This window comes from Pseudopipra pipra, chromosome 6, assembly GCF_036250125.1.
Source record: "Pseudopipra pipra isolate bDixPip1 chromosome 6, bDixPip1.hap1, whole genome shotgun sequence".
Lineage (NCBI taxonomy): Eukaryota > Metazoa > Chordata > Aves > Passeriformes > Pipridae > Pseudopipra > Pseudopipra pipra.
The window spans coordinates 8,797,084-8,808,670 of NC_087554.1; the positions used below are offsets into that span (position 1 = coordinate 8,797,084).

Genomic DNA, 11,587 nt, shown 5'->3' on the forward strand with positions numbered 1-11,587 from the left:
TATAGTTTTTCAATACTGACTTCAAAGAAGAAAGTATTTGTGTTTAAAGTTATATCCTCATTCGAATATATCCATGCCATTTTTACTGAGAAAAGTGTAGTAATTTAGGTTTTTCTACTTAATGCCCCAGTTTTATTTAAAAATACGTCAAATGTTTAGGTGAAAATACTGTTTTCTGTGTACAAAAAGTGTTGATCTTCTGACCACTCTTTGTCTTCAGATTTGTAAATCATCAGTAGAAACAGCTGCAGATGAAATGCACGTATAATTACTTCTTGGTACCTGTGTACTGACCACTTTCAGTTGGTAAATTACGTGTGATATTTCCTAACATAAATAGAACAGTAACTTTAAGAGGATAAGAGGGTACTCATTGACAGTAATTTTTTGAGAAGACCATATTATCTGGATTTGAGAGAACCTCTAGCACTCAGTCTAGAAATATGAGTAATATTTGTATCCAATAATATTATGGGTAGAACTTGATAGAAGTGCATGAAAATCCTATATATAGAGATGGGGACATTATCTTACATAGTGATCATTTCTTTTTCAGACTAACTTTGAAAATATGATCTGTAAGAAATGTAAGATAAAAATGAGAAGCAAGTAGAAAAAGCAGCACTGGATTGAGTGGCAGAACTGTTTTGTTTAAAGGCTGATACATATAAAGCTGACCACAGTTTTCATTATATTTCAAGATGTCTGACTGTTAAACTATTAATTACATTTTAAAGTATGTTTTTTTAGTCCTGCATTGCCAATGTAAGAGTTAACTGCCAGCTTCTAAAAGCTGAGGGAGCTTGAAAGCAGCAAGTTTTCTGAGCTAGCAGAAGTCACATCATTTTGCTGACCCTGTTCATCCTTTGCATTCTGGGCAGTTCCAAACACTGTGCCCAGTAACTTATGGTCCTGACCTTGCATTTCTTGTACAGGAACAAATCTCAGTGTCTTCCCCTTCCTTGCTGACTGAAATGGGATGGGAAAACAAGTGTGAGACAATCTGAAGGCTGTTAACAGGTCAGGAGTACCTTAAGGGTTTGGAAGCCGTGGACCTTCTGTTGTGCATTACTCGTACCTATAGACAACGGTTGTGTTGGCAGCTGTTCCCAGCAAGGTGCATTCCTTGGTATGACTGATATACATAAATTAACACTCAGTCCTGTCCCAAGAGAGTGTATGGATTCCTGCTTCCACACCTTTGGGTAAGCCATGTGCATTCTCTGTGCAGCTCCACGTGAGAGCGTGCCATAATTAACACCAGTGGTTTCCAGTTACTCAAAGCAATCTCTTGTAATAAAATACCAAGCTGCATGGAATCCTTATTTTACTACATCATTAGGAAGAGGAGGGAGAAGAGGAGGGAGGAAGAAAGATGTGGTCATACAGTATGCAGACTTTATAACAGTGCTAAATGGAATCACTATCTCAAGTGGTAACTTTTTGTGTTAGACTTTCTTTTCATCAGTTATATTTTTTGGCCCTAACTCCAGGACTGAGTAACATTTTTTTTTTATTTTTTTTAATGCCTATCAAAATAGCTCAAAATTAGATTTTTCCATTTTAAGGATAAGGTTACTCTTTTAGAATGCTTTTTTTAAACTTTTGCCTTTCTCTCGTAGATAAATAATGCAGGACTCAACTTGTGGAAATGAGATTTATATAGGTCAGTGAATAAATTGCATTCTGACTTGCTCTTTAAAAGAGACTTTCAAGATGGCCAAGTCATAAAGGCAAGGCTGGTTAATACTGAAGAATCTCTACTGAGAAAAACTGCATTGCACATCCTTGATCAAAATTGTTTTGCCCCACAAGTGAAAAGCAATCAGAAAACTGGGCATCTGGTGATTCCTGTTACTCAGGAAACTTTTTGCTGGGGCTTTGTATAAGACATGGGAGATGAGACAGAGATTTTGATGGGGTTGTGAAATGGATAGACTACCCTGTGTAACACATTTGCCCTTTGAGTTACCCTTAATGCTCACAGACATAAAAACTACAGCCACCAAAGTGGTGTGGCAGAAAGGTGGTTTAGGTCCTGATTTTAAAAATAGTTGAAATGCCCCCCAATTCATATAATATTTCATGCTTTTAAAATCACCTTAAGACCATATTCTTATGAGTATTGTGTCATACTTGCATATATCTATACGTGTGTGTCCAAAAATATTTTTTCAAAACTAGTTTTATTTGTCCATCTCTTTGTCCCTATTCATTTCAGGTTCCTTAAGGTGTACGGAGGCAGTAATGAAGAGTTTGATCTCAGAGTTGTTCTGTTAGATGAGAAATAGGTTTCAAAGAGGTGGTCAAATGTATAGCAGACATCTTGAAAATAATTACAAATATCATGAAGAGGTGTTCCAGAAATGTGATTTTTTTTTTTCATTTATTAAAAATAATTCTTGTTTTAAGAAGTGCCTGACTTTTCATGAATTTTTCATGCTCGATTAATTCCCAAGGAGTAGCTAGAAACTATATTGCATTCTGTAAATAATTTTGTAACTTTATAAACACACATTTACCTGTGAGGCAATAATGGCTGCAAAGGATTGTAAATCATACGGGCAGTTGATTCCACTGAGTACAATATTTAGAAAGGAGGTGAATTTCTCTTCCAAAGTATGCCCCTTTTCACTGCAGCTCAGTGCATTTCTGTGCTTTGTAAACCAGTGTCTAAACACCACAACAAACACTGACATCAGTTAAAATCTCTTTTATCTGGCAAGGAGCACTGACTTTTGCAGCCCCAGTGGGACCTTGTAAAGAGTGCCTGTGTATAACTTCAGTTTTTTAAGCTATTAAACCATAAACTTGTGGGTCCTGAACTCTGGCTTTTTGCATGGAATCAGTGGCTTTTAGGTCCTGTGTCACCAGCAAACTTAACTAATAGCTTCCTTGAGATGTGATGCAGCAGAATACAGCACCCTGTGCCAGGGATCCACCAGCACCTAAAAAGCAAGTTACTGTGGTAGAAGAATAGGTAGTAAACCTTGCATTTCAGCAGTGGATGGACACTAAGTGGTTATGAATTTGTTATTATGGCAGGTCAAAAAGTCTTGAAGTGAACTGCTTTGAATCAGTTTATGTATTTGGTTAGCTTTTGATTTCTTCATTGGTTAACACGGTACAAAATGAACAATATTAACAGAATTAACAATATTAATTCTATTTCAGAATTATAAACTTGGGAGATCTGAATGTAAGCAAACTTGGAAGTTTATTCTCTATCCTTTTCTCTATCTACTACTTTTCACACTGCAATTAGAAAAAAAAAAAAACCAACACTTTACCCACCAAAAAATTAATTTTAATATTTCTTTCTATGGCAGAGAGACTGGGAGTGCTTTTTCATTTCACGTTGGTGTTGAGTTTTCAAACTGTATTCAATGTCATATTTGATAGAAAAAAAAATGGCAGTGAAGCCATGATAGAACTCATCTTACTGAAGCTTAAATTTTGGGTTAGGATTTAGCAACCCATCAGAAACAGCTCAGGCCCAACAAAAGAGTCCGTTCTGGGCGGTTCTTTGGATCTCATTAGAAATAGCACAGATATTCCTATGCTCTTTGACTTTTTATTTTCACTTAATGTCTTTCTTGCTATTGCTGTGCATTCTGAATTTGACTTTTACATTGGTGTACACAAAGAGGTGCACTCTTTACCTCACTGACATGCTGCTGGTGTGATAGAAGTAGTAACCAACACATGTGACAGAACTTTCAAATTGCTGTGGCATTGCTTGGCTTTGGCCTGTGTTCTGCTTTGTGACAATCACAGAAATCATATTAGTATTAAAGCAAAACGTGAGTATAGACAACACCTTCCACTGAAGTTATTGGCAAAACACCTGCTCACTTCAAGGAGAACAGGACTGATCCAGTAATCCCTCAGTAAATTAGCCATCACAAGGATCTTAAAGTTGTGCAAAGGGAGGAATGATGCTTTCTGGTTGTGGGTAGCTGGAAATGGGGAGATCAGAGGTCACTTGATTTTTGTTCAGGATTTCGGATTGGTCCTGGGCAAGGTGCTTAATCTGTCTGTGCCTCAGTGTCCCATCTGTAAAGCAGGGTGAAGGGACTACCCCTCCTCACAGCCCTGCTGAAACCCTGGAGTGCAAGTGGATACTTTAGTGTGAAGCACTGTTGATTATTTCATGGAGCTTTGGTAATTGTTCAAGGCTGTACATTGCCTGTTCCTCTGGTAGCATTTAAATAGATGTGAATTTACAAGAAAAACCCCACCTCCTGATAATATTTCAGTATGTTCTAGGAAGCCTTTCCAGTAACAGCCTCTGCACTTTTTTACAGAGATTTACAGAATTTGTATCAATAAATCGCCTCACTTCCCATGTAACAGATCTCATTTTCCAAGGAAATGAACTTTTCTTACGTCTTTGAATTATGGAAAGGACTAGCTCTGCATGATTACAAATATCCATGCTAACTTTGGTGTTCACAGCTTGATTCAACTAAACTGTAATGGCTGTGTCTGTGAAATTTGCTCAAGATTTATGAGTGTTTCAGCTGTAAATGGGAAAATTAGTTTTCTGAAGCTGCAAAATTGAGAGTGAATTTAAAGCCAAGTCTAGGAGGGATTCAAATGAAAGAAGAAGAAAATAATTAATTAAAATTTTATACTATGCAATCAGAAGGGAAATCTCCAAGAACTGGTTCCTTTTGCAATTACAAATGTAGAACCATAACGATGGTAGAATTTTATATATGACTGAAAAGAAGGCATTTAAAATGTTCTGGGTCATTACCAAATGACTGTGTTTTTACTCTGAGCCATAGGGTGATTCTAGAAATGAAGCTTATGAGTACATAGAATAGTTTCTTTCATGTTAGTGGCTATAGCTTAGTTAAAGTTGTACATGTGTTTTCCTTGGCAGTTTTGCACATTAAATAAAATACGTCTCAAAATCTGTGTTGCTACTTATTGGTTGTTCCTGCTGTGTCCTTTTCTTTAGATCAGTGCTTTAAAGCATGAGCCTTCTTTTTACCTGGAGCTTCCAGGCTTCTGGGCTGCTTAGGGGTCCCCTTGCTCATGGTCTCAAGGCAGAACCTGGCAAAGGACAGGAAAGGAGTTTTAAGAACTACACAAGTCTAAACCATGTATTCCAGTGGTGGCATTCCCTCTGAAGAAGGGTGTTTTCCTACCTTACACAGAGGTGAGCAGTGCACTAACCAGCAAGACTGTGAATTTTGAGGACATCTTGTGTTTCTGTGTTTCCTTTGTGAACTTTTGTTCTCACCCTATGTCCTCTATACATTCCCCTATTATTCAGTCAGTTACTGTGGTTTTTAACAGCTTTTATTCAGGCCCAAGTTTCATGCTGTCATACTGAAGGAAAAAGAAAATGAAGCTATGTACTTCTGACAATACTGCTTTTGTGCTATTTGTGATGTAAGAAATTGGGACTAAAAAGTTTGTTTTAGTACAAAGCCTTTCTTTGTAGATTTAGACTTAAAAAAGGCAAGAAAGGATCTTCCCAAAATACAGGATAATGAACTTCCTAGTGTATGTATCAATACTAAGGTTCTGGACAGATGGTATACTTAAAATACAGTTTATATTTTTATATACATATATATATATATATATATATATATATATATATATATGCTCTGACTGTGAGTGCTTAAATTGCCTCAAGAGGCTGTTCTGGCTTTTCTCAAGATACACTAAAATCTCAGCCTATTTCGAAAATGTATGATTTTAGTGTGTAACATTAAACAAGAGACTTGTGTTATTAATAATTATGTTTTCTTAGAAAAGCCAAATGCACCACTTATGGACTGCTTCCTGATTGGCAACTTTTTGATCCAGCATCTAGATGTCAATGACCTTAAGAAACATCACCTCCCAAACAAACAAAAGAGGACAAGTTTCCTAGAGTTAAGTGCTGCTCTTGATTTCCCTACTTTATGTTGAGATCTTTGCTCTGAATATTCAGGACAGGTGAATCTTATCGTGCAGCATACACTGCTGAAAACAGAAAAATCATTTTATGATAGCTTACTGCTCTTGGATTTCCTTTCTAATCTGTCCCTGAGCTAATTAATGCAGCTCTGAAGATTAATTTAAATTCTAATGATCCATTGTAATAAGGCTGAGTATCTATTTGGAGAATTTTAATGTTGCAAACTCTTAAATATAACAGCCTGAAATTTAATGGACCCAACTGTTCGGTATAAAATACTTTAAAGTTTAAATGCATTCTTGTTTTCAAATGGCTTTGTATCTAATTTTTCCCATCATAAAGCAGCCAAGGCTGTTCCAGGTTTCAGAAATGAAAGACCTGAGGGCATTCCTTGGGGAGCACCTGGATATCACTGCAGGTGTAGACACAGCTCTTTCAGCGGGACAGCTGTCATTGCTCAGCCCTTGTGTTGGCTGCAAAGACGTGACAATCTGCTTTAGGAGAAGTTTTCTTTGTTTAGAATTGGAAATGGAAGCAACCTCTACTGATAATGTTTTGAGATCTCTGCCCATGAATCAAATTTGTAGCCTTATGTTTCTTTCTTGAACGCAATGGGGATAGATTTGTTGAGTCACAAGGCCGCTATATGATAGAGGTCTGAGCTATGCCAGCATCTAAATATCAGGTTTAGCCACGCCTGAGCAGTCTGACAGAACAGAAACAATTAAAAAAATGAATGTCACAAACATTGTGAATAAAAGAAAATGCAGTAAGAATGCTCTTCTGTTTAATATATGCTTAGTTGTTACAAAAGAAATTATAAAGACATTAGCTTTCAGATGAACCCATAAGCCCGCAAAGATGAGAGCAAATTACTGGATATAACAAGGTCAGGTGGAAACAGAGAAGAAAAATAAAGGTAAATAAAATGTTTAGGGACAAATAAAAATCAGCATATGTGCCATTATGTATAAATAACCTGGTTGTTTGTCCAGGTATGGACAAGCTTATTACTCCCTTGCTGAATTCATGCATGTGAGTGTGTTACTAGTTCCAACTGAGAGTACAAACAGTGGTTATTTTCAGGCAGAAATATTACATCATGTGTCCCATGTTTCTCCTACAGTCTCTAAGTTCCTTTTGTAGGTGCTACTTGACACACACAGAAAGGTATTACTTAATCACACATCCAGTGATCCTCTCCACCATTCTTTAATGATCATCTTGGAATGTGGAGATGCTTCAGTGAAAGGGCTTTGGCCAAAGTATCCTGATAAAAGAGTGCTATGGGTGATGCTGTCCGAGGGAGACCATTCTGCCTTGTTCTGGCACATGAACCAAAAGACTTTTTCCAGTAGATGTGTGTCCCCAGGCAACTTTAACTGAGTTTACATATTAACTGACATTATTCCTTGTGTTATCGCCCAGTAATTAAATATGAAGTGTTGTTTTAACATAAAGGCCATATGAAAAACTGAACAACAGATGGAAAAAAAGATTTAAAGTGTGTGTTGGGAAAAGCAGCTCTTTTAAGCCAAGAAAACACGAGCGGATAATGGCTGATGAGAGCTGGATGCAAAGTGGAAGACTTGGTAAAAGCTGAGAAGTAACAGTTAGGAAGCAGTGATTGAATGTAATGGAAACCCTTATAGGCCCTTGCAATAACCTTGGAAAACTTAGAGTAGTTAAGGAATGAAATTATTCTGCAGATTTGGAAAAATGAAGATAGTTTCTCTGCTACCTAATTTGATTTTTAAAGCTCTTACTTCTGCACAAAGCCTTTGAAGGCCTCTGTGTCTTGGCCCTTTTTGTTTAATCCAAGTTTGTTTTCTGACACTCAGTTTAGGCACTGACACAATTCTCAATTTCATAGTAATCAACTATTTCAGTTTAACCATTTGCATTTTCACAGTAATTAACCATTTCAGGTTTAGCCTCAAAACTCTTTGGGAGAATTTTTATCCTCATTCTGCAGAGGGAGCAGTGAAACACTTCAGTCCAGATTTCCAAGGTGTTCCAGTGATAATTTTGTTCTTTAGGCACATAGATTTACCTTTTGTTTATTTACAGCCTCAGCCTCTAAGATGTGCCTGGAAAGAGAGATAAATCATGGGTGGTTTTGTGAGCATTTCCTGACCAGGTGTAAAAATACCTCATTTATGAAGCCCACTTTGGAAGTGACTTATGGTGCTGTCTGGAGTGAAACAGCTTAAAATATGCAAACTAGTGAAAACAGAACTGTTTAGCCAAGAGCACGGCATTATTAATTAGAATCCAAAGAACTAAGCAGCAATTAAATGGTGCCAAGGTGGGCTTAAAGACCTGGCAGCTGAAGAGGAAGGGTGTTTGAATTGAAATGGATGATTGAGTGTAAAAGAAAAAGCAGCTCACAGTGGCCACTGCTGACCCTGATCCTGTGTACAGGCAGCTGCCAGGGCCTGGGGCTCACCCTGAGGCTGCAGGAACCCCGAGTGAGACCCTCCCTGGGCCTGCGTTAAAAGAAGCCTTGTCCCCAGTCCTGCCCCTGGGCTTCCCACCTCCACCATCCCGAGTCCCTCTCCATGCCCTGCCTGAGGAACACCAGACCACTGGATAGAGCCCCATCTCACCACCCTGCTCAGGCTTTGGTTTGTTAAAAAGCCCATTGATCAGCAGATGAAGCCATGGATTGCCATGTAGCAGGGACATCAGCTGGCAACAGCCAGTGCAGAGGGTAAGATTCCATTTAAGATTTCCTAGTGCTCTGATAAAAGCTGATTGTTATAGTTTGATGATTGAGAAATAGGAGTTATAAATTAGATTTTCTTTTTTAATATAAACTCTGTGTACGGTAGATCAGAATCTGGCTGGAAAGACTGAGATAATATAAGAGTGAATCCTGTAATAAGCAGTAATAGGAAATAAAATTTTGATATCGTATTGTGTTAAAATGCTTCACAGTTGAGCAACTGGAACACAGTTTAGAAAACCACAGATTAAAATATTAGACTTAAAAATAAAGCTGTTTGCCAAAATATGACAGCTTCAGGGTCAGTAACTTTATTATTTCATGCTGCCACCTACTGCTCTAGAATTAGAATAGGAAAAAGCAATTGGTATCTTTTTATCAGTCTGATGAGCCTGTTTACCACTTTGTGAGGTTATTCTCCATGCCATGTATGGCACTATTTTTGAACAGTAAATGTTCCCCAGATCTTTAATTTTTCCTCATGAAAGGATGTGCCTTCCAAACATAAGGATGTTGTCACTTCAAAACTACCGCTTTAGCCTAAGCACAGTTATTCCTAAAACAACAGTAAAATGTTAATTGAAAATCAATGTTATATGACTATTCTGTTAAAAACTAAGTCAAGCCATAACTTCTGTAATTTTGTGGTAGACTAAAGACCGTGATTGTAACAAAAGATTTTTATGCTAACGTGAAAGTAGTTTTTTAGAGCTGGCTTAGAGGTGTAGACCTTTGACCATACCTATTGACTCAAAGTTGCACTTAATGTACTTAGAACTAAAAGAGAAAAAAACCCCCACTATATTTTGTGTTGCAGTTACTGCATTTCCTGGCCACACATATCTTGAACACCATCAATGGACTGCTGGGAATCCTGAAAACAGCAGTGTTAATTTCACAGTGGTTTTGAAGACAATATTATGCATCCTGTCTGCATATAGTGACTGGAGAAAAAAAAAAAAGGTAAAATATACAGTAGTGTTATCAGTAACTAGTGCTAGATAATTAATAAACAAAAAAATGCAACAATATACTATATTTTTTAATTTGCTAGGAGAATAGCATCTAATAAGTAGAAACCCATTATTGAAGGTCCATTAAAATACTCCATAGAGATATAGTGGCAGAATATTCAGCTGAAATAATCCTCATCGTGCTGGTGGCTATTATTTCAGGTTCTGCAGTGCTTTCATGCTTTGTATCTTCTTTTCTTCCAGTGCCTTCAGAAGTTTATCTAAACAGGAATAAAACATAATTTGTCATTAATTTTGTCATTAATACTTTTGAGAAAATCAAATAATGCATTAAGCAAACTAATAATATTCCTTACAATAACTCGTCTAGAAAATATCTGAAAACTACAGTTTCTCAAAACAATAAGTATTAAAATGGAAAAACATTTGCTATAACAAGGGAAAAAATATTAATTTCCTGTTCTGAAAAGTAAATATATGCAAGCTACTTATCAGAATGTCTTTGAGATCTTCCTTCAAATGTGTATATCTGATGCACATTTTTTCTGCGTTCTTGTAACCTTTGCACTGCTGAAGGTTTCCTGACTAGCAGCCCGTGGCCCTGAAGGAAATGAGGAGCATCATATCCTTACAGCTGTTGGCCTCGCTGCTGGAACTCTTAAAGTATCGCGACCTGATGAACTATTTTATTTCTTGCATTTCCTTCACGGCCAGCGGGTTATAAAATTAAAACGCCAAAGTTTAGCTTGTTTCGGGTTCCCCCCGCCCTCCATCTATCTGTGGCCGTCAGTGGCGTTTATTCCACGTCGATGCGATTTACAACCGCAGGGTCTCATTAGTAGCGGACACATTTTGCACGTACAAACTCCCTCTGATTCTGCGTTGTTTTCTTGTTAACACCTCGGGGAGGTGGGGGCTGGTGGTGTCTGTGCCTTTGCGCAACTGTAACTACATCCCTAATTCTTACGCCTCCCTTAATTTGTGCCCTCAGCCCGGGGAGATGAGCTGGGACAGTGCTTTTGCTCCCTGCACCCCTGTGCTCGCCCAGCCGCGCCGTGTCCCCTGGGCTGCTGCGAGGCACAGACCACCCTTTCAGGGCGATGGGGGGACCTGCTGCCCTTGCGGCCGGGCTGCACTGGGGGGTTGGCAGGGGGTGTCATCCCAGCAGCGCCGGCCGCTCCCGGGCGGGACGCACACTGCCTGGCGTCGAAGCCGTCCCCGACGAGCGCCGCCAGCTCCAGCTCCTTGAGGCGGATGCCCAGCTCGCACATCTCCTCCTGCAGCTGCAGCTGCAGCTGCTCCGCCGGCCGCCCCCGCCCCGCGACCCCGCCCCGCGCCCCCCGCGCCCCAGCGCCGGCGGGGCCGCAGGGGCGCAGCGGCTCCGGGGCGAGGGGCGCGGCCAGCGCGGCGTAGCGGGGCGGGGGCCCCGCGGCGGCGGCGGCCGGCAGGGGCTGCCAGGGCCAGCACATGGCGGCGAGGGGCGCCCAGGGGCCGCCGGCCGGGCGGGGCACGGGCTCGGTGCCGTGGAAGTGCGGGAAGTACAGAGGCGGCCACGACGGGCGCTGCACGGTCATGGCGGCCGCGGTGCCGGCGGTTGTGCCTGAGGAACCCCGGGCGGTACCGGCGGTTGTGCCCGAGGAGCCCCGGCCCAGCCCCGGGCGGTACCGGCGGTTGTGCCCGAGGAACCCCGGTCCAGCCCCGGCGGTTGTGCCCGAGGAGCCCCGGCCCAGCCCCGGGTGGTACCGGCGGTTGTGCCCGAGGAGCCCCGGCCCAGCCCCGGGCGGTACCGGCGGTTGTGCCCGAGGAGCCCCGGCCCAGCCCCGGGCGGTACCGTCGGTTGTGCCCGAGGCGCCGCCGCCGCCTCGAGGCGCCCGGGGCTGGTCTCGGGACCCCCGTTCCTTCCCCTCCTTCTCCCTTCCCTCTCCTTCTCCCTTCCCTCTCCTTCTCCCCCCCTAAACTCTG

At 40.9% G+C, this 11,587-nt stretch overlaps 1 protein-coding gene across 1 annotated transcript; it reads right to left on the minus strand.

Annotated features, from left to right (window-relative positions):
* Positions 1-9,672: 9,672 nt before the first annotated feature.
* Positions 9,673-11,297, minus strand: C6H11orf91 (chromosome 6 C11orf91 homolog). Its single transcript, XM_064657242.1, has 2 exons — positions 10,821-11,297; positions 9,673-9,885 (listed from the first exon to the last, which is right to left on the minus strand). The coding sequence occupies exons 1-2, from the start codon at positions 11,197-11,199 to the stop codon at positions 9,818-9,820; spliced, it is 447 nt and encodes a 148-aa protein (XP_064513312.1). The 5' UTR covers positions 11,200-11,297; the 3' UTR covers positions 9,673-9,817.
* Positions 11,298-11,587: the final 290 nt, after the last annotated feature.

Bases quoted from the DNA above. Each gene is read 5' to 3' on its own strand.
- C6H11orf91 (XM_064657242.1), bottom strand. From the start codon at position 11,199: ATGACCGTGCAGCGCCCGTCGTGGCCGCCTCTGTACTTCCCGCACTTC. The intron at 9,886-10,820 runs GTGCGTCCCGCC...ATTCCTGTTTAG, and splicing joins CGGCTTCGACGCCAGGCAGT to ATAAACTTCTGAAGGCACTG.